Source organism: Vanacampus margaritifer, chromosome 2 (genome assembly GCF_051991255.1).
Source record: "Vanacampus margaritifer isolate UIUO_Vmar chromosome 2, RoL_Vmar_1.0, whole genome shotgun sequence".
NCBI classification, from domain to species: Eukaryota; Metazoa; Chordata; class Actinopteri; order Syngnathiformes; family Syngnathidae; genus Vanacampus; species Vanacampus margaritifer.
In genome coordinates, this window is record NC_135433.1 from 18049506 (window position 1) to 18074619 (window position 25114).

The 25114-nt window shown below is 42.4% G+C and overlaps 1 protein-coding gene across 3 annotated transcripts in view; it reads right to left on the reverse strand.

Annotated features, from left to right (window-relative positions):
• The window catches only part of bahcc1a (BAH domain and coiled-coil containing 1a), a 76043-nt gene that overhangs the window by 11477 nt on the left and 39452 nt on the right, over window positions 1-25114 (reverse strand). For 2 of the 3 annotated variants that reach the window (XM_077557110.1, XM_077557108.1), the window contains exons 3-14: window positions 21740-21922; window positions 9954-10079; window positions 7396-9762; window positions 6639-6753; window positions 6342-6541; window positions 6100-6261; window positions 5544-5809; window positions 5081-5426; window positions 3581-4516; window positions 1203-1372; window positions 957-1093; window positions 765-875 (exon numbers count right to left, since the gene is read on the reverse strand). In XM_077557110.1, the coding sequence (XP_077413236.1) occupies window positions 765-875; window positions 957-1093; window positions 1203-1372; window positions 3581-4516; window positions 5081-5426; window positions 5544-5809; window positions 6100-6261; window positions 6342-6541; window positions 6639-6753; window positions 7396-9762; window positions 9954-10079; window positions 21740-21922 (5119 nt within the window). The remainder of the gene's footprint in view (window positions 1-764; window positions 876-956; window positions 1094-1202; window positions 1373-3580; window positions 4517-5080; window positions 5427-5543; window positions 5810-6099; window positions 6262-6341; window positions 6542-6638; window positions 6754-7395; window positions 9763-9953; window positions 10080-21739; window positions 21923-25114) is intronic. The other variant, XM_077557109.1, reaches the window with a different exon arrangement.

The following is a 25114-nucleotide window of genomic DNA, read 5'->3' on the forward strand; positions in this document are numbered from 1 at the left end:
TTCTCCTCTTATTGAATACTATAGAGAGGTTTTGAAATGGTTATTTAGAAGATTTTTTGCCTCTTGCCTCAAACTTCAGCTTTACAGAAGTTAAGGTAATTCAAGTTGTTTTTTTCTTCATGTTTATTCTCTCAATTTTCACAGCAGCCCATTAATTGGGGCACTGTTTATTTGAGCAGGGACCACTATTTGAAGAAATGCAGACCTATGTTTAACAGTAAACTTCCTTTTCTATTGTCACCATAATTTTTTTTTAAAAACTGAATTCATATTGCCTTACCTCTTAATCATTTGCATACATTTTATTGTAACTCTAGAGTTGAGCACCAACACGCCGTGACCATCATGTTATCTTTTGGGACCCGCATTGACCCTTTGGGCCTAAATGACAGTGGGGTGTCACATTCTTTGTGTGGGGTAAGATTACCAGGGAATTCACAGTACTCTAATTACATCGTCTGACGATCAGCCCCCTTCACCCCACGTGGATCCAACCAAGCATTACAAACACTCCAATAATCCTATCCGTGGAAGTTGAAACCTAATGAGTAGAATTTGCAGGTATGTACTAACATAAATATTCTGCAAATAGCCATAAGCACAGCTGACACAGTTATGTTGTTAAAGAATTAACAACAACGTTGAGGATTACTTAGACTTTCTTAAATGGTTCATTTGACTCCTCCCTTTTCCAGTTTAATGCCAGTGAAAAGCAGGCCCGTATGCAGTAACTGTGAGAGAGATGGGCTAAAAATGATACGTACTTGACTTTTCTTTGGCCCTCAGACGACACTGAGCTTGTTGTGAGGATGGGTTTCTTCTTCCTGGGTCGTCCCGGTCCTCTTCGTGCTGGGCTACGTGGCGTTTCCTCTTTTCTGTTTGAACAGACGTCAAAAGGATGATGTTGGCTGTACTCTAAATGTGTATAAATGGTCAGAAAGGCGGATCACACTCACTGATGATCGTGTTTCCTCTGGAGTTTAGCCAGCTCCCTCTGCTTCTCTTTGTAGTGACGCTGAAGCTCGGCCAGCTTGACGCGCATCTCAAGCTCAGGACCGTCCATCGTTTCCATACTGCCTTTAGCTTGGCACACCTGGTAAGTGTTCATTATCTTTTTAACATTCATTTCTATTTTTGTGAATAAACCCCCAAATGAGAGCATTTGTATGTTAACTTAACACCAATTAAAAATGCATTCTTACTGGTTCATTGCGTGGTGTCCAGCTGCATTTTCTACGCAAGTTGAAGGTCTTGCGGGCTGGGAACTGTCGATCTGAACACGTAGTGTTGCCTGCCTGTGAACTCGTCTCCAATGATCGGGCTGTCGCCAAAGTTGCAAGGCTGTGGAGGTCAAACATCAGCAACTCCTCCTCTGTTATAGAAGAAAAAGATATCGTTGATGCTCCATATTGAGACAGAAAACTCTTTCATAAAGAGACCCTGCAAAATTGCTACATCAGAAGAACCAGCATTCATCTGCCTTTTAGACAGAATCCAGCGAGGTGGGATATTGCTGCAACTCTTCAAAACGGCAGACCACAATCAGACAGATGTGTGACCACATAGCGAGAGTTGATGCCAGGGACGTATTTTCATATCTGTTAGGTATCCAGCCATTCATTCCCAAATACGTATTTATATTTCTTCACGTGGTAGGGTAAAGGAGGGTCTGAAAATGGCTGGAACAGAATGAGTTAAAGGCTGTAACATTACACTACGTCAGAATGTCAGAACAATTATTTTTGTATTATTACAATTATTTTTGTATTATTATTTATTATTATTGTTTTAATTTACTTTTTATTTGTTATTACACAATCAAAAAAAACATGAACCCAAGAAGAAGGAAAAAAAAAGGGGGGGCACTATAAAATAAGCAAACAAGGCAAACCAACAAACAAACAAAAATTCAGTTGGGGAGTTAAATTCCTGTCTATATAACTATACATAAGTACACAATCATTCTCTTAAAATTAAATATATTAATAACCTATAAAAACATGCAATTCAAAACTAAGTCAGCTCTTACATTAGAAACATAAATAGTCAATTTAAACCAAATTTAATTAAAGATATCAATTTTACATCTTAAAGTAGCTGAAACTCCATGACAGCTATACTGTATACAAGATGAATCAATTCATTTATAGTTGGTATATCTAAGACGATGACCCTCCAAATTCTGCATCAGTGCCTTTCACAGATAACAGCTACATGGGAAAGATCAGTAAACTACAGTACAGGTATCTCACTAAATTATGAATTACCTTATACACAGGAGATATGCTGCCTCGAACCCCCTTCGAAACTGAAAAATTTCCACTAGAGGCAAAGTGAAAACCGTTATTATTATTTTTGTTTCTTTATGTCAGTGAATTTAAAGGCCACCCCTGAATATTAGTGAAGGCAAAAACTGGCCAACCATTGTGTACTGAGATTCTGATGAGTGTCTGGTCATCTGGACCGAGCTTTAAGCAAGGAGGGAAGATAGAAAAACATGAGATGATTGCATTACGGCTTGCATGAAATTTGAAAGACTAATGAATAGTCTTGTTGTCGCTTGTTTGGGCACACGTTTTGATGGACTATTGCTGTGACTTTGAAACAATGTGCCACTTCCCTAAGCTGTCAACAGCGCTCGCATCACAAGCGCATCACTGACTCCGGAATCAGTGGATGAAACCTTTTCTTTTTCTTTTTCTTTTTTTATAGAATCCCCTTTTGGGAGCTGTTAAATGCATTAGGCTGCTGTGGTAAACGCTAAACATGGTTTGCTTGAATGATATTAAAAAAAACACATGGCACTTTGGAAAACAAGGAAGCTTTTAAAGGCACTTTCAAACAATGGGTTCTAATTAGCAAGGCAATGCTCCAGGGTGCTGAAAACATTGACTGCTTTTGTATTTCCACACTGGGTAGTGCTGTGTATGGGGACGTGGTGGAACAATCATTAAGTTTCTTTTACAGTAAAATTGTGTGTATCTGTGTGGATACTTATTACAATAGCAATCTGTTCAGTGTTGATATATTTACCCAACTACCTTGTGGGGACAAACAAGCAAATTTATGTGATGCAACCCATTTTGTGTGAGGATGAGGCAATTTAAGGTGTTCTGGTCAGGAACAGAGATAATGGTCGTACATAAGGAGATCATTGGAAATGAAAGTAATCATCTGAAGTGATGGGAAACAATTTCCTTGTGAATGAAACCTACGCAAGTGCACGACTCTCTCTCTCTCTCTCTCTCTCTCTCTCTCTCTCTCTCTCTCTCTCTCTCTCTCTCTCTCTCTCTCTCTCTCTCTCTCTCTCTCCAGAGGCCTTCGCATCGTGAGAGCAGCCTTTTAGGAAATAAAACTGCCTTTAGTGCAACAATGAAAGAAACCGCAAGCAGGCATGCAGAGGACTTCCCTAGAGAGATTTCACCAGAGGCTCTAGAGATAGAGAAGAAGAAAAAATAATCTAGGAGGGAGCACGGAGCAACAGAGGCTAGCCCTGAGGGGAAAGTGGGAGGTGGTCTCAGTGGGAGAAGAGTAGTCAACTGATTGGTGTTCATGGTTACAAGAAAAACGGCGTCCTTACCTTGGCTTTCCCCACTGCTATGCCTTTTCTGTTGTAGCTCCAGGTCAGCCACCTCACTGAGGAGCTCCATTCCCTGGCAGGGGTTGGCCTGCGATGGGACGACTGATGGAGCGCTAAAAGGAAGCAAGGGAAACGGGGGTACGTCTGTGCAGAAAGCTGCAGCAATGAGCAGCTCAAGGCTCCAGTAGCAGGGCACAAGAGCTTTGTGGGATTCCGCAGCAGTTGCCTGGCTTGGGCTGGGGACGGGTGCCGCTGCAGGGGGAAGACACGCCAGATCTAACGAGGCGTTGTCAGCGGCCATCTTGTTCCCCAGCTGCTGCTGCTTGTTGTCGTTTACTTCTTCCTTGGATGCACACTGCTCCTCCAGGATTGGCGGGGTTGTAGGGTGAAGCTCCACGATGGTGCCCAGTACTGTCTTCTGCTCTTCTGACACAACATGCTCCACCTGGCTCTCCACGCCCATCGGCTCATCATCATCCTCCAAGGTGATGACAGTCTCTGACCTTTCAGGTTCATCCGTGCACAGGGGCATAGGACAGGCAGCAGCCTCGCACACTGGGCTGTCAGCAGGGGGGCAGACAAGCACCTCTTCCTCAGCAGCTCCCTGCGTGTCCACCTCATTCTCCCTCGATACATAGTTAGCTATTGTAACCACTCCTGCCTCCACCTCCTCTCTTTGGTCCAGGACTCCCTCAATGATGCTCCCCTCATCTCCCTGCTCCACTTCCTTAGGTGCAAGTGGCTCCGGAAGAGGCCTGACCAGCGCTTGGCAGTCCAGCCCCTCCCCGAGGCGAGAAAGAGGCTGGGGGGCATGCTCAGAGGGCTCAGATTGGATGGTTTCCAGGTCGGCTGGCTCTGCAAGCTGAATATCCTGGGGAGAAGGCCCGCTCCTGTAGCCTATCGTGACAGCAGAGTATGTGTATCCAGGTGGCAAGTCTTAGGGGAGAAAGAGATTTCAATTACTTCAGTAACTCCTCCAAGAAGGTTATGATTTCATCAAATTGTTAGAGGAACAAGGTTATACAAAAACTCCAAATTCCACAAAACCTTTAGAGGCAGTGATGCATGAACCAAGCAAAAAACATTTACATTTTGGACTGGATCTGGATACATCCAGGAAATCTTACCACTTTTGTTAAGATTGTGAATGAGGATGCTTGTTAGCATTATTTCAACTTCTACATCTCTGAAGGTGGACGATATAGTTTATATCCAATTAGGATTGGTTGGCCTTGATGGTTTGCACTCTAATGAATCACATGCAACTGATAAATGAAAAATAATATAAAGCATTTATCTAAATATGAAATTTACCACGGCTGTAATGCGATGGAAAAAAGCCTTACAGCTATTTTTTAAGTGCTTAAAAAATGCTTGAGTTCGAGCTTGTAAAAGATGATGTTAGTCTCACTTCAAATACTGCATGCACTAAAGACTTTAGTTGTAAATCTTTCTGACACTTCATACTTTTTCCATTGAAATGATTCTGCTTATGCTTACCAGGCTCCAAAGATTCTGGGTAATCTTGCGGGGGCTGGCCCTCCCCTCTCTTATCCTGTGGGTCGGCTCCCTTTGGCATCTGGGACGGGGCTGAACTAATGGTAGGAGAGTGGGGGGCTGTAACAGCAGGGCTGGGAGCGGGGCATGGTGTTGAAGGAGTGCTTTTGGGATGCGGGCGCATTGAAGGGGACTGGCAACAAGGGGACAAGTGAGAAGTGCAGGCTCCAGGGGACGAGGTGTTCTTTTGAGGGGGGTTGTAAGAGTAGGGCTTGGATGGTTTTGATGTCCTTGATTTTGGGATAAGTTCTTCCAGGTCAACAGAGGGTTCATCTGCCCTCTTCTGCATCTATTGGGGTTAAGACGAGACATTAGAAAAGGCTTAAATTAATTATACGCTGTCAGTCGAGCGTTCAGTGTGTTACACAAATTCCAACAAATCAACAAATTTGTTATTTCCTGTCACCTGTGCATTGTGTGGGACTTGGTGTTGCATATCCATGGCATGCACAGCTTTGTGCTGTTGCTGCTGCAGTTGATGATGCTGTGCATGCGTTTGCTGCGACTGGGGGATTTGGTGCTGATGCTGGAGCTGTTGATGCTGTTGGAGAGCATACAGCTCCTGTTGCCGTAGAAACTGGGATCGAGAGTACACGGTGGGATGCTGCATGTGGGAGGCTGGGCCCCGGGCGCCGTACACTGGGGGCCAAAGCCCTGGCTGTTCCATCACATCTAATGAGAGCAGAAGAATGAGACAAATCGGGATTCTTAAACTCAAAAGACAATCGTAACCATCACATTCAATATCTGCTTTCCATACATACTGTATTTACTCTACCAGTGTTAACCAGTAAATTACACTTGGTATGATTTATGTTAAGTAAAACTGGACTTTAAGCAGATTCTGTTTCAAGACGGACTGAAGGTCAAAATGCAAATATGTGTGTGTTAAATCTTGCTGATTAAAACAGAGATGAAAAGGGCTGTTTTCTATGAGATTGGTGGGCCTCATTAGGACATACCGAGGTGGTGGGGTGCAGGATGGGTAGGGGCATCTGTGGGCAGGACCACCAACTGGGCAGACGGATCCTGAGGCAGAGGCAGGACGGGTTGGAGAGGTCCTGGTATGGCTGCGGAGAAACCAGGGGGAAGATTCTGGTGCAGGGCTGTATGACCTATACCTGCTTTAAATAGAGGATGGGGACTCTGTATCAAATCAATTCCCAATTCCTAGAATGAACTCTACAACAGGTTAGTATTTTACCGTAAGAGTGTCCTGTCATCCAAAGGGATGGGCTTCCAGTTCTTTGCATCCAATGGTGGTGAGCAGAATGTGCAGCAGGATCTGCTAATTGGCCAGATTGGAGGGAAGTCCCGCCTGGGACCATGAGATGAGAAGTGAGGTCCCCGTGACAGCTGTTGGAGGGATGAATCCTTGAAAATTCCACCCTTTCCTTATTATCCCTGCATCAGAATATCCAGAAAAGGCAAACATAGGGGATCGTAAACCATAGAACAATACAAACTTAATCTGTAAAATAAATAACTTGAAGTGGTTTACCTGATATACGCGTCTCGATCCCTGTCCAAACACGTCAGACCTATCTGTTCCCCACTCATCATTTTCCTCTCCTGCTCAGTAGTTGGATCAGAGGGATACATGGTGTGGGTTTGTCCTGTGAGACAAACATTAGCTTACAATTAACTAGCTCTGTTCAGCCTTGTGTGTCAAGGTGAGGACACATTCCCTAGTGGCTCACTTTTTCTCAAACAGTCACGTAACCCACAAGAGACTTGGCACACTAATACTTCCACCCAAGACAGTTCCAGCCAATCAGCAGCAGGGGGAGTTGTGCACAGCGTCTGTGGCTTTTTTAAAGACTGATGCTATACGTTTTGACTGTAATTTAGATGCAAAATAGATGTATTTTCTTTCCAGCTGTTCCACTTGCTTTTGTTTCATTTGGAACTACTGGCTTTGCTTGTATACAATCTCTATATAAATGATGTTAGTATGAATGATTGTAGCTTGAAATGTTTCTAATTGCTGGCTTTGCAAGGTTCCGTGTGAGCTATTTGGAAGATGAATGTCTGTATCAAGTTGTTAGCCCACAACCACAATGGGAGAAGATCATTTAAAAAACAAAACGTGAAATCATAAAAGCTATTCCAGCTAAGAGGTACTAACGGCGGAGAGGCCCAACGCAGATGCAGCTGAATGAGCGTAGTTGAATCTAAGATAATACCAGGTTGAAAATATCAGTCATTTAAAAAAAAAAAAGGTTTCTAATAACTAAGAAGTTGTCGTTTGACTGTACCTTTCACGGTGGTATGCACCCTGCCATGTCTGCTGCTGGAATGACCGTCTGATGAACGACATGACGGTTCCCTTTGTCTTGCCACGGCTACTGCAATTCCAACTGGCGGCTGCCGCACCTCGCTTTCCCCGTGGCCTGCTTCCGCGATATCCCGATGTCGTCCACTGTAATCGGGACGCTCATTGTCATTGACTGGGCCCTTCCTTGACGGTAGAGTCTGTTTGTTGATCTGAAGGGCACAGCTTCCCCCAGCAGGCCCTGATTTCAAGCTCCCAAGACCGCCAAAGGGGTTTTTTTGAGAGAGAAGCTGCGGCTGTTGCTGGTTGCTATACTTAAGTAAGCTTTTCATGGCACTGCTCTCACCCCGAGTTGAGCCTTGGGGCTCAGGTTGTTGCTGTGGCTGCTGCTGTTGCTGACTGACCGGAGGTGCAGACGTTGGCTGAGGAGGCTGATTCATTCTTTGCTGCTGTTGCTGTGAATGTTGCATAGTACTGCTTCCTAACTCCATGTAGGACTTTCTCTGTTCCTCCTCATTGTGTGGCATGTGGTGAGGGGGTCTCATTGCCCATTGCGGCACAGGGGGCTGCTGATGGTGCTGCTGCCCACTGTTGCTGCTGTAACCATAAGTCGACATGTCCATTTTTCGTTTCATCTCCTGCACTGTCCCCTGGTTCAGGTCACCTGGAGAGGGAGCCTCTGGGCCAGGTCGTCCATGCTGCTGGTGGCGAATCCTGGCTACTTTTTGGCCATCTCTCTGTAAGGAGCAGCTACCACCAGAAACGCTATGTTGGCTCATATTTTTGTTTCCAAGTGGGGAGGAATTTGGTGGGGGTCCTGGATGAGAACAGTCTCTGTAAGGAGAAGTGTTGACAGAATGCGAGACAGAGTGTCCAGTCTTGGGTGTCTGGGGCAGCGAGGATCTGAACATGTCCATGTCAACAGCGTTGTTGACACACTCAACACTGCGTGAGCGTGCAACCTGGTGCTGCTTCTGGGGTTGGGGTGGTTGTTGTTGTGGTTGTTGTTGTATAAGTGGAGGAAGCTGAGAGACTTGCAAATGGTGGTGGTGGGACTGCATCCAGTCTGGAGCCTTCTCTGTCTTTCTGTATGCGTGCTGTTGCTGCTGCTGCTGCTGTTGTTTTCTATGCCAACTACTGTGGTGACCACCACCTGCATTTTTGTCCATATTTTTGTCCTTGGTATTTCCACCTCCACTGCCTACAATCTGGCAGTCTGGGTTCCCAAGTTGGAATGGCCCACCATGTTTCTCCCCTGCATCTGCCACAGATGGTACAAATGTAGGCCCTGTGACTTTAGGCTCACGCCCTGCATTTGCTTGCCCCCTGTCGTGTGAAGTGGGGTTACCTAGCGGGCCAGCAGGAGGTGGACAGAAGAATTCCGGGTGGTGGTGAGCATGGTGGGGAGGATGTGGATGGTGTGGGTGGCTTGGGTGAAGCTGAAGGCAGTGGAAGCCTCCTGGGTGTGCATGTGTATGGGGGTGAGTGTGCGGGTGTGGATGGGGGTGTGCCCCTCCAGTAGCACCCAATTGTAAGGGTGGGGGTACGGAGTAAGACAAAGAGTGGTGGAGTGGCGCCTGACCCCTTTCTAGGCAGTCTGATGGTTGTTCACTAATTCGCATCTCCCCACTTATCCCTTCTTTGGTGCAGCGGCTATTCCCACTAGAGCCCATATGTCTGCCATGACTGTTCCCTCCACCTACAATAGTTCCCAGGGGTGTGCCCTCCCCGCCACAGCTGGACATGGATGTCTTAGGCCTAGCCACATTTCCTGTCTCTCCAGTTTGCATCTTGCCATTGTGCAAGCAAGCGCTCAATGGCTTGCCCATAATTTGTGGGTCCTTGCTGTATTCCATCGGGAGTGACGCCTTGTGCCTCTCCAGGGCCCGGCTGTTGACCTCCTCCAGGGGCAGTGGATGTTGGGGATAGTGCGGGTGCTGTTGATGGGAGTGGGAATGGTGGTGATGGTGGTGTGTGGGCAGGGCAGGCTGGTGGCTGTGGTGCTGCTGCTGCTGCTGCTGCTGCTGCTGCTGCTGCTGCTGCTGCTGCTGCTGCTGCTGCTGCTGCTGCTGCTGCTGTTGTTGCTGCTGCTGCTGTTGGTGTTGCTGGTGTTGTCGCTCCTTTGCTTCCTGTTTGCTATTTGACCTTTCCTTGTCTTTGACAGGTCCCACCCCTCTCTCCAAAGTCCCCTCTTTAGAAATCTTAAGCAGAGTTGCTCCACCACCTGGATCTCTTTCTCTGCTGCAAGGCCCCTGGGAGAGTCCTGAGCTTGCCCTGGACATCGGTGGCAGACTGTGATTAGTTGAGATGAGAGGTGGCTGCGATGGTAGACCTCGAATGTAGAAGTTCTCTGAGGCACAGATGAAGAGAGCAAAGACAAACCAAATGATAAAGAGATTTCTTAGAATTTAATTATTCATCTCATTGATCATGTCCCTTGGCATTCTTTTATAAATACCCATATCAGAATATGCCATACAATGTTATATAGATTCAGTTGATTTATTACTTATGATTAAATTCTAATCATTTGCGCCTCACCTTTTTGGGTGTCATAGAAACGGTGTTGACCATAGAGAACTCCACCGTTGGCATGGTGTTCCAAGTGGCTCATAGGAAGAAAAGTGTGGGCCAGACTCCCTGAGAACCGAGGATACCCTGCAGCGGCTGAAATAGATAGCAGATAAGACTGACATAAGGTAATAAGTACCATGATGCAGTTATCCACACAAACTCTACATAATCCTCCAGGTCCGATGCAGCTGGTGGTGTTCATACGCAAATAAGTAGCGGCCCCGCCTGTCATGTTTGCCTTTCCCGCTTGAATTTAGAATACAGACAATACACGATAAGCTCAGGCTTGAGGATGATTGTGATGTCTCTTCAACATATGGCTATTTGTCTTTCATATTCCCAGAAACATACATGACACCTTTCTCCATTTGATTAGAGGATTTCACATTCTATTTGCTGCCACTCCCTGACCATATCATCTTTTGGATCCTGTATTATATCAATGTGATCCCTTTTTGCTGTGACCTTGAGGGATTTGAATACTAAAGTTGAATGAAAGGCAACTGGACTGAGACTGTTACCTTTTAAATACAAAATGGTTCATCAGTTTGGAATTTCCATTGGGTAAATACCGACAATGCTGTTGATAAAAAACAACCTCTCAACAGACACTTTGGAACAAAATCCACAAAGTCCCTTCTGAACAGGGTGAATGAAAAGCAAAACCCCACCGATTCCCTTCGACCCCATCTTCATAAGGAGAAGTCAGGTTGTCTACGGTCTAAGAATTACCAAGAACTTGATGACTGAAAATCTTCAGATGTCAACCTGTGATAGTCTGCCAAATATCTCCTACTGTACTATTAAAGATGTTGTTGGTAAGAGGACACTGGAAACAAGGATTGACAGGCAAGGTTGTCACAATGTTAAGGCATTGCACCATCCTCATTTTAAAACATAACGTGCAGGTATATGGTGGATGGAAGGAGGGGGCGTATGAGGATGAAGGGGGTGAACAGGGAGGGAAATGATGGTTGTACAAGCTAAATGAAAGACAGATGTATTTGTGTTGGCAAGTGTGCGGCCTGATCCTGGAAAGCGCAGATGCAGTTTACTTGGCGTGTACGTTTTTTTTTCTCCTCTCCCCCTAAGCAGCGTTAGATGTCTCACTTTTAGCTCTTGGAACAATGGGGACGGTGCTTGTAGTGGCTCTGAAAAGGGAGGAGTGTTGTGGTGGGCTAAGTGACCTCATCTCCGAGCAGCCTCTGTGCCCTCCCATCTTAATTAATGAAATGCGCAGAGAGGGCAAACAGGCCTACAATAACACAGAGGGGATGCTTTCCACAGAGGGCACCAGGGTGATAATTACACACAGTAGCCTCACTTTCTTTCACCTTTCTTTTTTCCACCACTCCTACTCTTTTCCCACATCCCCATTTGTCTCGTTCTCCATCTTAGCTGCCATGATTAATAAGCACACAAATTTATGCCAAATCTTCTACATAAGAAGGAGGGGGAATCCTTTTGTTGAAGAGAGAGAAATACGGAGAGCTGTTTGGCGAGTCTTTATCCAAGCTGGGAGAGGGGCTTTTTTCATTTTTTTCATTTTTTTTTTGGAGAGTGAGTGTGACGATTGATGGCGTAATCCCTTTTCACAGCGTAGTCTGGCTGTGCCCGATAATGCCAGCCTGCTCAATTTCAGCATGCCCTCCACTGGGGCGGCAAGCGTGTGGAGAGGGGGGTCTGCTGGGCACGGTGTCGCTCAGCCATTAATCTGACCAGGACAAGGGAAGATGCTGCCGCTGCTGCTGCTCTTGCTGCAGGCGACGCAAGAAGGGTGTTAGCGCTGTCTGCTGACTGCACAGCGGCTTCGCTTTCTTTCTGTCCCCCCCACAATAAACAAGTCAGCAGCCACAGAGGGGATTTCGCTAAGCGTGCCCTCATTTTCAACGGGCAGAGCAGGAGGCAAAACTAACAGAGCCCAGGGAGGGGATTTCCAGACATTCTAAAGGTATTTTTCACAGCTTGGTGGCTTGAGAGAAACTGAATGACGAGGACAAAGGAACGACAAACAAATGTGGAGGAAGATTAGGGCCATATAAATTCTTGCTTGCTTTTAATTTGTATTCAATTTCTTTTTAATAATGAAGGCCTTAATTATCCTTAATCCTTAAAAATACAATTTTGCTCAGGTCGAAGCAGCTGACAAGCAAGAAAATGGTGACTGTCGACATTTTCACTTTGGTAGTTTGCATTTCTAAATTGTACCTGAAGCCAGCTCTATATACAGTGGAACCTCAACGAAGGAGTGCCCTGGCCCCGACTTCAAGATATGTGCGGTACACGTGATTTTAAGGTACTCCACAGTTCTAATTCTAGTTATCTCTACTATATCAATGTCAGTTTTTAAAAGATGTTAATAAATTTGGCTTTTATAAAGGTTAAGTAGTCTGATAAACAGTGGAACCATCCATCCATCCACCCATCCAATTTCTGGACCGCCAGGGTCATGGGCATGCTGGATCCCATCCCAGCTGACTTTAGTGCGAGAGACAGTACACCCTAAACTGGTCGCCAGAAAATCGCAGCAGTTGAACCATAAAGACTGATTGCTTATGTATAGTGGAACCATAAAAGTTGATTGTCAAAATACAGTGGAACTATAAAAGACGATTGTTGATATACAATGGGACTGTAAAGGTTGAATACAATCTGCTCTGGGATGCTGGTTAACCTCCATTCTGTTCAAATTGCAAAATAATTTTACAACATAGGAAACCATAGAAAGTGAAAGACTCACATTTTAAGTAAATTTCTTTCCATTATAAACCTTTAGTAACCCAACTATATATATATATATATATATATATATATATATATATATATATATATATATATATATATATATATACAGTATATCCATCCATTTTCTTAACCGCTTGTCCTCACAAGGGTCGCGGGGGGCTGGAGCCTATCCCAGCTGGCTTCGGGCAGTAGGCGGGGTACGCCCTGAACTGGCTGCCAGCCAATCGCAGTATATAAATAAATAAATATATATATATATATATATATATATATATATATTCTTAATAGCTATACAATTGGGAAAAGTAGTTTGTGTGAGTTTTGAGGCATATTTCACTGAGATTTTGGTCCATTAGGGCCTTTGATTTTTAAGTTTCTACTATTCTCTCTGGGGTAATTCTGTGCCAAATCACCCCGTGGGATTCAATGAATATTCAATGAACATTAATTTTTCAATGACTACTGTATTCAATGAATATTCAATGAATATCTGAGGGTATGGATACTTTGAATCTTTATTGCTGCTAAACAAAACCATTACCTCCCTGAAACATTTTTTTGTTTTAGACAGTGTAAAAGATTAGCATTTTTTTTATATTATTTATATCTACAAGTACATCAAGTTTCATTAAAATCAAAACTTGCCTGTTTAAAATTTTCAGAATTTTTTTTGTGCGTGATTCGTCATGGAATGACCCTCTATTTTCTTGTGCCGCTAACAACGGCAAGATGCTTCAGGAAATTGCATCGAATGCGGCGAGGAGGAGCGTGCTGTTAGCTCAGCTAATTGACAAAAATTGACAGAAGCATCAAGACACAGAAAGGGAGGAGAGGAGATGAAAAATGTTTGGCGGAGGAGGGGCAACACGGCGGTGCATCTCTCCAGGTCTGACTAATTGAAAGGAAGGGATGCAAACCAGCTCGTCAGAGTGGGAGAATTAAAGAGGCAAGAGAGGAACGGTGGCGACTTGGGGGTGGGGGTAGGTTGACATTTTAAATCCCACAAAGGGAGAAAGCCATCAACTGCTCACAGATGGGAAAGATGGACAACTGAAGAAACAAACCAAAGTGTATTAGACAGGTGTGTTGGGGCAATGGAGTGGATATCAATGAAAAGTATGGCGTCAGATTATTGCTGGCAAAAACGAAGAGATCGTTTGGATCCAAGCCAGCTGGCCCGAAGCCTGCAAGGAACCCTGAATTTTGCCTTTGAGTTGGTTGTCAAACGGAGTCTTTGAAAAGCACATGTATTGCTTTGTTTTGAGCCACAATCACACACTGGCAGATTTTTTTGTGCGTTTCTTCTTTCACCTTTTACATTTGTACTTAAAGTGCAATGACTAAAAACATAAAACAGTGCAAAACCGCTTCCAACACATGGATTTGGATGGAAAACGTGGTGAATAAATCATGACATCAGCCTTTAGCGTTTTCCGTACTGAAGGGGAGAAAAAGGAACTGGTGGCAAACAAAAAGAATATCAGATCTGAATGGACTGAATGTGAAACTAATTCATGCAGTAAATTTAAATGATTTATTTTGCTGACTGCTTATTCATAATTATTCCCATATTTGTCATCGTTGTGGCTTTATTTTTATTTTTTTAATTAATATAGCAATCTCTTTTACAATAAGCTTGTGCCAGCGATTGGCCGCCGACCAGTCCGGGGAGTACCCCGCCTTTCGCCCCAAGTTAGCTGGGAAAGGCTCCAGCTCACACGTGACCCTAATGAGGACAAGCGCTAAAAAAGAATTGATGGATGAATATCAGCGCTTTTCACCCTAGCCAACTAATGTAACTTTTCCCAGGTTTTCGCGTCGTACCGACGTAGTATCAGGCGGAGTAACACCGCCAAGGGAATAACCGCAACCAACGTTTAACGCCCGAGATTCACCCACCCTTAACCCTTTTGTGTTGAAAGCAATTGTCATACTCCATTATTTGAATACCTGAAACTGCAATTGTTGGGTAAACCTTTACTATGAGCATGGCAGTGTCCCACTTCAGCGAGTTCTGGCAGAATGATGTAATAACCCTTTGAGAAAGGAGCAAATACATTTAAACCCTTCCATTTCACCTCAGGAAGGCAGCATGAAATAGGTAGCAATATCACTGCTTAGTTTTGTCCATATTGCTACAGAGATTGTCATGATAAACCAGCTTCAAATGGATCACTGAAATCCAATCAAACATATTTTGGGCATTTGATCAATTCGAGCAGAACATTAACCATCTGTCTGAATATTCTCAAATCTTGTTTCAATGGCAGTGTCGTATTGTGCTGAATATCAACACCGCCAGAGTGTCATGTTGTTGTGACTGTTGCTCAATTTCCCATGTTAGTATTCTTCTAAACTACTCGACTTAATCAACAGCACCTCTGCTGGTTACAGCCAAGTAATGTTTTTTTCTTTTCTTTTTTTTTTGCTCATCTAAATTGAGCTTTCAAGCCATTTATTGCTAACCCCACTTGGATTTTACAGGTAAACTAAACAATGAGAATTACAAGTTGTGTATTTCAAACAACCACATAACTTTTGCTTCAAAGTCTACTAGCTTAGTACTAAAACAAATTGAGGAACACTATGAACAGGTTAATGAATAGCATTTGGGTTGTGTTACGGATATTTAAATATGACAATACAACATTCTCACAAACATATTCTCTTTGCGAAGAACACCTAATATTACTGCGGCTTACAGGCAAATAACCTGTGACTGTTTCCATGTTTCTCTTTATGTCTGTATTAGACTGCCTCCAGGAGGCGAAGGTAAGCACACCAGGAGCAGCGCAATGCCAACGGAATTGAAGCAAATAATGTGACAAACTGTGTCATGCCTTTAGTACTTATTACGTTCGCGAGACTGATGATTCCATCATTTTTTACCAGGGGTTGTACATGTAAATATCACAAACGATCAGGTTAGCTTAACCATGCCAGCCAAATTTGTAATCTTGTTTAAAAATGTATCAATTGTGCAGCCCGAACACCAAGGGCCCACAGCATCTCTGGAATCTTAACCTTGTTATTGTGAGCGCCACCTTGTTTTCACGGATGAGATACTCGTGATTTGTCACTTTGTCGCCTCATCAGACTCTCTTAACGATTCTAAGCAAGACTCACTGATTCCACAGTGCAGGCAATGTCTAACTCATAGGTGTCCAAGCTCGGTCCTGGAGGGCCGGAGTCCTGTAGGTTTTGGATGTTTCCCTGCTCCAACACACCCGTTCCAATCAACAGGATCGTTATCAGGCTTACGCAGAGCTTCCTGATGAGCTTCAGCTGTGTTGGAGAAGAGAAACATCCAAAACCTGCAGGACTACTGGCCCTCAAGGACCGAGTTTGGACACCACTGGTCTAAATGTTGAATAATTTGAGAAGTAATCGTACTCTGGCCTTTTTTGGGTGGGAGGGTGTACCCCTAATGTGGACACTAGCAATGAATCAAGTGTTCTGAGGCGCTCTCGCTATAAATGAAACATGTTGAGAACGACCAAGGCCCAAAGTGGGCTGCTCTCGCCGTTTCTTTATTTATGTACTTCACAACCACAACAAAGCCATTGATGTCATAGTCCACAAGCATACTTTATCGGCTGCGAAACCCCGCACGCCAACTTATGATTGGTGCTGCGTACTGTTTGAGGAATTGTGACCAAAAAAGATAAAGTTTATGTCATGTGTTCCATCTTGAATCACAAATTGGCCCAAAATCAACAGAGACTCGACGCCTGTTTGGCAATTTTTCTATCGGCCAAAGCAACCCACGTGCAGACATGTTCATAATTTTGTCATCTTTTATGAATCCTGGGTGCATTCCACTTTTAAAACTCACAAATATTCCATATTGTATAACTTTATTTCTTTGCGGCTCAGCAGGGGTGGCACCCTAGCGCCATTCTGACGTTAATGTTTTTAATAAACAGTCGATAAATCCACGCAAAGACATTGGGGGTTCAAAACAGTTTTCTCATGCACATCTGCACTTAATGAAATCCTATAACATCTTTAGATTTTTAATGCACTTTATTTCTAGCAAGGACCAAACTAGAGATCTATTTTGACTGATAATGTGAGCAAGTCTGCTTACACTTGCATGTAAGAAGCCTTTATCAGGCCCCGAAAAAAGATCCAGTGATTATTATTGAAGTGACACCCACATCAGTGCCTTGCATGCTTGACGGCAGGGGTCCTGCCGATACCCAGAGAGAGGAGGCGCGATTGTGTGGTAATTGTTCTGCTCATTTTGATGACTTGCTTTTTATGCAAAACACGCAAAAAGACAATGTGCAATTATCTTGAGGAGAGACCAGCTGAATGCAGCTGATGAACAGTCTGGATTCAATCATACACTTAGTGCGTTATATGCTATTAAACTGCAATACAGATAATGGCTTCCATTGCCTACCAAGTAATAATCCTGCTCGTAATCACCTCCATTACTTTTATTAGGCTTGGCATTATCATCATCACTCTTATTAATATTAGTCTACTTTTCCACAAGAATCGAATATCTTGGACAATCAAACAGTGGAAAGAAACACTCAAGTTCACCATTTCAGTTTTGAGAGCAAATACTTTGGATTGTACGAATGCTGTGGCTAAGGATTCGCTACAGAGCTTAACTACAGTATCAGCACAATGTTTTAATACACACAACACTTGTGTATGATTTAAATGTTAAAATCATATAGCTTGTAACAGCTTTTATTTCCGTCCATGCAAATGCATTGTCTCTTTAATTTTAAACATCGGCCTTGTATGATACAAAATGTTTGTAGATTTTGCTTTCTTGTGAATCAATGAACCAATAGTGTCGGCCTAAGTGTTTTCTGAGAAGGGCAACACAGTGGACTAGTGGTTAGCATGTTGTGTAGTTGGCATGTGTTGGTTTTACAGCTTCCTTCTTCATACATGTTAGGCTAATGGTATATACTCTACCGACCTATCGTGATAACACTTGTTGATGATGTCATCATCTAACCTCTGTGGAAATATCTTCATGCACATACCTTACATACATGTGTCGCTGTTGAACAGTCATCCACCCTCCCTGCTTTCCCAGCTACTCGGGAACTACCCGGGGTATGCTAGCCGCTAAGCTAACATGCCGCGCTTTGAGCTGCGACTGGCTAACTAGTACAGCTCAACAGTGTCCTTTCATGGTGTGGAGCCGCTTCTCTAAGTCGCTAATCCTCGATTCCATGGTGGCAAATAAGCTACATTTCTGATAAGTACCATTATCTTAAAAAGAGGATAAGGACTAGGTAATTATGTGACATCCCGAGCAAGAAGAAAAAAGAGGCGAAGACGGAGAAGTCATGCTAACCGCTAAGCTAATATGAAAAGTAGAGTCGCAAAATACCAGAGTAAGTCTTTAGGTAGTACTGCACAGTACACTTTTAATTGAACTGTGTTAAATCAGAGAGTAAAACAGCAAACTAGCTGTTAAATTAATCTAAGTCTGGAAAGAGAATAAATAAAAGCTACACAGCAAGCACAACTGACTGATAACAGGAAATAATCCAGTACGTTACCACTTATTTGAGTCAGGAGAAGCCTAGAAGGTCAAAAGTACATTAATATACCGTATATGAAATATTTATAATATCGGAAATTTTAAATAAAATAAATTTGTGTTTATTTGCACTGTTTTACAAGTTGTTTGTTTGCACCATAGAGTGCTCAGTTTTTGAGATCTGAAATTGTTTTACACTTTCAATTTATACCTAGCCATGATATGTGTTTTAGGCCACATCGCCCAAACCCTGGCTCGCACTCAAAGTTAGCTAGGATAGACTCGAGCAGCTTCACCCGCAACCCTAATGAGAATAAGCGCTACAGAAAGTGGGTGGATGGGTGGTTCCTGAGAATTGCTTCACATCTGTGTTGCATGGAGGCAAGCAACTTGTGGCAGAAGTAGAGTTAAAGCTATCATAAGTATTTTTAGCCTTATTCACTTTGGTAGGCACACTGCTATTACTGTATAACAAACACAACTGTACATGTTGCTTATGTGGGCTGCCACTGATCAGTAACCACACCTCCCCACTTCAGGATAATTAAATATAATTAAAAGCAAGATGACTGAAATACAACCAATTCACAGACTCTGTGCGCATAAGTTGCTCCATGATAACATAATTACCAACAGATTGCCAATTATGTAGTAGTCACTGGAAGTTAAGATGAAACAAAAAGATTTGAAAGTGATATAAGGCTGAAACAACTTGGACCTCTAAAGTAACAAAAACTTTTTTGGTGTGTGTGCTTTTTCATGATGCCATCACAGAAGGGTACTAGTTTGTGATATATAGCTTAAATGAAAATACGACAACATAAACATTAAAAAGGGCAATTACAGAACGTACACCACACCACAAAGTCTTCTGTTTTTAGTCTTAATATGAAGAGACTTGCCTCCCAGGCGAAACGAGTAATCCTTGCACATTTGTAGTCCGGGGTGCATACACAGTTCATTATTTTTAACTTTTACTAGACAGCGGGTTATACACTTGTGTAAGAATGTTAAAACCACTTCCACCTATTTCCATCCACCCGACTACATAAACTTTCTACGGTGCTTGTTGTCATTAGGGTCATGGGAAGGGCAAGCTATGACCATTTTTGAAAATCGTTTTTTGAACACCGTTCAAGCCGATCGGTTAAATAATTTCGGTTCGGTCTGTCTGTGTTCCGTTTGGTCCTTTCACTGAACTCTTTTTGTCCCCCCTCATGAACGCTAACCCAATAAGACGGCGTCCATGGTTACAGCACGCGTCATAGCATATGCGACATATCCTTCCAGCGACACTGCAGCCAATCATATTGCAGCGGGGCGGGTACAACCTCGCAGGGTTTTTCTCAGGTTTCATAACGTAGCGTAGCGTTAGCGTCCTAAGCCATCACTATCGAGTCTTTATTAATCCAAGGCAAGACTTTTGGTACATAAAACCATCGTCGGAATTACAACTGGCTGGAAATTGCTCTGTTCCTAACTGAGTTGTGTGTTTTGTTTCAACCCCCTTTGAAAAGTAACATTTTAAACAATATCTCAAGGAACACAAAAACAATTTCCAAAATGTTGGCAAGACCAAGTTTAATATAGATCTGGTTAACTTATAACATGGAAGTAAGGTTGATAATAAAAATCTGATTACACATTTTTCAGTTTTACTTAAATAGGGCTGATGCATAAATGAGTACACCCCACGAAAAATGTATAAATTTAGTACTTTGTATGGCCTCCGTGATTTTTAATCACAGCACTAAGTCTTCTAGGCATTGAATGAACAAGCTGGCAACATTTTGTTGCATCAATCTTTTTCCATTCTTCAAGAATGGCCTCTTTTAGAGACTGGATGCTGGATGGAGAGTGATGCTCAACTTTTCTCTTTAGAATTCCCCATAGGTGTTCAATTGGGTTCAGATCAGGAGACATACTTGGCCACTGAATCACTTTCACCTGGTTCTCTTTCAGAATTCCAACAGTGGCCTTAGATGTGTGCTTAGGATCATTGTCATGTTGGAAAAGTGCACGACGACCAAAGGCATGGAGTGATGGCAGCATCTTTTCTTTCAAAATTGAGCAATACAGCTGTGAATTCATGATGCCATGAGGTCCTGTGACATTTCTCTTCCGTGTGGTCCCATTGCTAACAGCATGAAATGGGAAAGTGTTTTCTTTAAGTAACACCAATTTATAGTCAACTGTCTGCTTGATACCTGTGTAATGAATAATTGACTCAGCTGTACACGTCTGTAGTCTAAAATTTGGGCTTTTTGGGCTTTGCTCCAGAGACTTTCAGTGGGGTGTACTCATTTTTGCATCACCCTAATTTGAATAAAACTGAAAATTCTGTTCTCTAATGTATATCATTAACCTTACTTTCATGTTATAAGTTAAACAGATGTTATACAAATTTAGTCTTGTCAATAGTTTGAAAATTGTTTTTGATTTCATTGACATATTGTTTAAAGTGTATGTGTGTGTATATATATGTGTGTGTGTGTGTGTGTGTGTGTGTGTGTGTGTGTGTGCGTGCGTGTGTGTGTGTGTGTGTGTATATATATATATATAATTCAGTTTAGGAGTAAAATAAAATATACTGTTTATATTTTAATAATTAAATAAATTAAATAAAAGTAATCAATAAATAATACACTATATATATATATATATAGAATATAGTGCATTATTTATATATATATATATATATATATATATATATATATATATATATATAAAATATAGTGCATTATTTATTGATTACTTTTATTTAATTTATTTAATTATTAAAATATATACAGTATATTTTATTTTACTCCTAAACTGAAGTACAATATTTTCTTTTATATTTATTATTTTTTACACAAAACACATTTTAATCAACCAATTTTATTTATTCTGCAGTAGAATACCAGTTAAGTATGTCAAAATGTTTCGAATTGGCAACAGTTTGGCAGGTAGTCATAGTTTCAGAGCAGAAAACAAGAAAATTCTCACATGTTAATGTAGGTTTTATTGTGCTCAGCCATTAGATATCCCAATATAGTGAAGAATTTTAATTCACTGAATACTTTAGCAGCCTTATACAGAAAGCATGTGTTTTCATTTGACTGACTGCACATGCGACGTGTGTGCGACCCGGTTTTGTCATTTTTAATGTCGAGTGTTGGGAGGGACACCAGGAAAACTGGCCCAAATTTACGAGTGCTGTTCCAGAGGCGTTCCGCCTGACGCGCTGCGAGTACCGCAAGATTCCCTGGCTGAACTTTTGACTCTCGTGTCCCTGGCCAGAAACTGTGGCACAAGCCTTCCGTCCCAAACATACTGGGCCTAGGGCCTATTTTGATGCCTAAATAAAAGGGCGGGAGCTGGCGCGATTACAAGACGTGCTTAGTTTTTAAAAAAAGCAAGTGTAGCCTAAAAATAAAGAACAATGGCACCCAGTAGGATTGAGGTTGGTGGGGTGTGTTTTTTATGCACATGTGTGCTGATGAAATACCTTCATGCGAATGGGAGAACCAGATTTGTGATGCGCTGGAATGGGGTCCGCCCCGGAAGGAGGGCGAAGAAGGCGAGGAGGGCGGCCGGGAATGGTGAGCCGGGTGGGAAGCTGGCGAGCCAAGACTGCTAGCCAGAAAGGTCCCCATGAAGGAGGCGGAGGAATTTCCCATCAATCCACTGCCTGTACGAAGGAGACAAAACAGACCCTTTGATTTGTGGTCATTCAGCGAATGGAGCAACAAACATCTGACATGTCTGTCAACATTTTCATGGAAGTGGAAACAAATGGTTTGACCATATATGGGCATGTGTAACCGGAACTGCTGTATAAAGGGACAGTGTCACTTTGAGATACACTCTGTACAGTAATCACGTCTCTCTCTGTAGAAATCATTTTTGAAATGGTGGCGTTGAACAAGGAGGAAAGTTGCTGATGGCCACATCTCACACTGAAGCACTCAACGCACAACTCTACATATCTCTGCACTGGCGCCCACATCACTCACCAGACCTTGCACCACCTTTTAAAGCCATTCACACTCAAAGTCACATTAAAACTACAATAAACCACGAGGATGGTGAGATCAGGTGCACTGGGAGAATGCCTGCAGCTCGCAATCAAAAACAGATTTTTTTTTTTACTGTATTCTGTTACATTAAAAAAAAAAACTTACGTGTCTTGCTGAAAGAGCGAAAGTTTGAGCTGAGAGTTCAGTGGCAAGCTCCGCGCTGTAGCTTCTTGCTAGCTAGCCCGCTAGCCTACAACCATAATGTGAGTTACACCTTCCAAACAAATCTTCCTTTCACCAATTCACTATTTAGACATCGTATACAACATATACACGGCTAAACTTATGACTGGGATGAAAGTTCATTTTGCAGTTAATGTCACACATTATCATCCTCATTGGATCTATCTATCTATCTATCTATCTATCTATCTATCTATCTATCTATCTATCTATCTATCTATCTATCTATCTATCTATCTATCTATCTATCTATCTATCTATCTATCTATCTATCTAAAACAGCATATGGCAATCAATCAATAGCCTTTATGCTTTTTAATTACACAAGGATTTTTGCTATTTGTAGGCTCCCTGGGTCCCTATCACCCGCAAATAGCAGGGGCACATTGTATAGAATATATATTGTGGTGATATTTATTTTTATTTTGTCTTCATGAGCATACTCGGTATTGGAGTAATCCAAAAGTAATCCAAAGTAATCAAGTTACATTACTTTAATATTATGGTACTTGGATTACGTTGCTAACTACATTTTTTTTAGCAGGTAACTTGTAACTGTAATGGAATACATTTTAAAAGTAACCCTCCCAACCCTGGTAGCAGCCTACTGCTCGACAACAACCTAATACTGTACTGCAGAGAGTATGCTGAGTGTAAGGAGACAATTTGACACCAAAATAAAATGCTACATGTAGATTACAAGGCTGACTGACTTCAAGGCGTAAATATTAATTGTGGCGTATTTGAACGCTGGCCCGAGGAGAGGGGTGAACGACCGCACCACAATGTGTGCGTGTATGTTTGTGATGAGAGCGTAACACTCATGCGCGCTGACAACAAGTCGTGGTCCTCTCTCCTCTCACTCCGCCTCTCCCTGGGGGCACACAGAGGTCTCCTCTCACAGCTGAGCACACACTTTTACAGGCTCGCTCCCGCTTGCTCTCACACACTTTCCCTTCTGTTCCCCAGTGTGCCTCCCCCCCTACTCTCATTCCCTCCATTCTCTCTTCTGTCCTCACTCCATTATCTCTCACCGATCTGTTCTACTTCTCTTATCTTGCAATTTCACAGCAGCAATCAGACAATCCCACCCTTTTTTTTCTTTACTTAAATTTAGACATTTTTCTTGGTTCCATCTCAGTAAGCAAAAATACACTTGTGGTGGTATGTAATAAGCATTCCCATCTCTCAAAGCTCAAGTTATGTCATCCTAAACTTGACTATACCTTAATGAAATCAATCCCAAAATAGAAATTTAGTTCCTCAAGGGATCCAATGCACTAAAATGCGTCTATTGCTGTAACATCACCTAACTGTACATAAATTAATGATAAATAATATTACTCTACAATCCAATAAAATAAGTTTGTGAACCCCTTAAATCTTATTAGGAACCAGAACACTACTTTAATGTGCTTTTATTTTATTAATGTGAAAAAATAAACGCACCGTCACTTTAAAAGACATAGTAGGAAAGTCTGAAAACTTGACATTAAAAAAAAATATATATATATATATATATCCAAACATTAAAAAAAAAAAACAATAATGCATTTCTTTTAACTACCCCCATCCAATATTTTTCAGTGGCAATACATCTTTTTTTGAGAAGCCTTTTTTTTCTCTCTCTAATTCCAAAACTTAACAGGATTGTTCTGGTGCCATATTCTTAAAGGTTAACAATCCCATTTTATGGCATGCAATGCAAATACAGGGAGCACCAAAACAAAAACATGAAGGAAGGGCCTCATCAGGGTCTATTACTTTCTCCTTTGTGGCTTCTGCTTCACAATTACATCACCTCTTGTTACACTGGTGATAAATGACAATCGTCTCCCAGTTCCTTCAGTTTCTGACGCTTAGCATCGCATTAGTCCTTGTTCTCTGCCGTAATATTTGCACCAGCAAAGAAATCTGTCTCTGGCTGCTGGAAGTGTGTGTTAAACAAGATTGCAATGAGTAATTGACCAGTTGTAACAACGACGAATATGGATGGTATTGTGGTGCTGATTGTCTATTATGCATTGCTGGGCAAGCCAGGGAAAACACACTCATTAAACAATGCTTAAATTGCATTGCTATTATTTGCCCACTACCCACACCCAAGTCGAACGCCCGTGAAGTGTCTTGCTTATGTATGAAGGCAGCACTCATGCACACGTGTGTATCCTGCGTTGTGCTGGGAATGCTGTGTGTAAATCATATTGGACCCCATGTAGACAGCTTCATGTGAAGCCACAATTTGCATGTACTATAGCTCATTTCCATGTAAAGTAACACACACAAATCTAAATCTCCATTAAAATCTCTATTAAATTGAATTGAAAAAGAAGCATTATTTGTCCCCGGGGAGCAATTCAAGAATCTACCGGAAATTAAAGTAATGGCTTTTTAATTCATGTATTTATGGAACATTTCTTGGTTTGGTTTCCTGGCAAGGACAGCAAAATTCCATGTTTCAACCCCTATCTACTGCTGTGTTTCATGAAGAGAGTTCTTTTTACATAGAGCACAGCAAACAGAGGCTATAATGCTATCACACACAGACATGACGTCTAAGAATCAGCGATAGATGAAAGACTGCAACGAACAGCGTCCATTGTGACTAGAGGTGTCAAAAT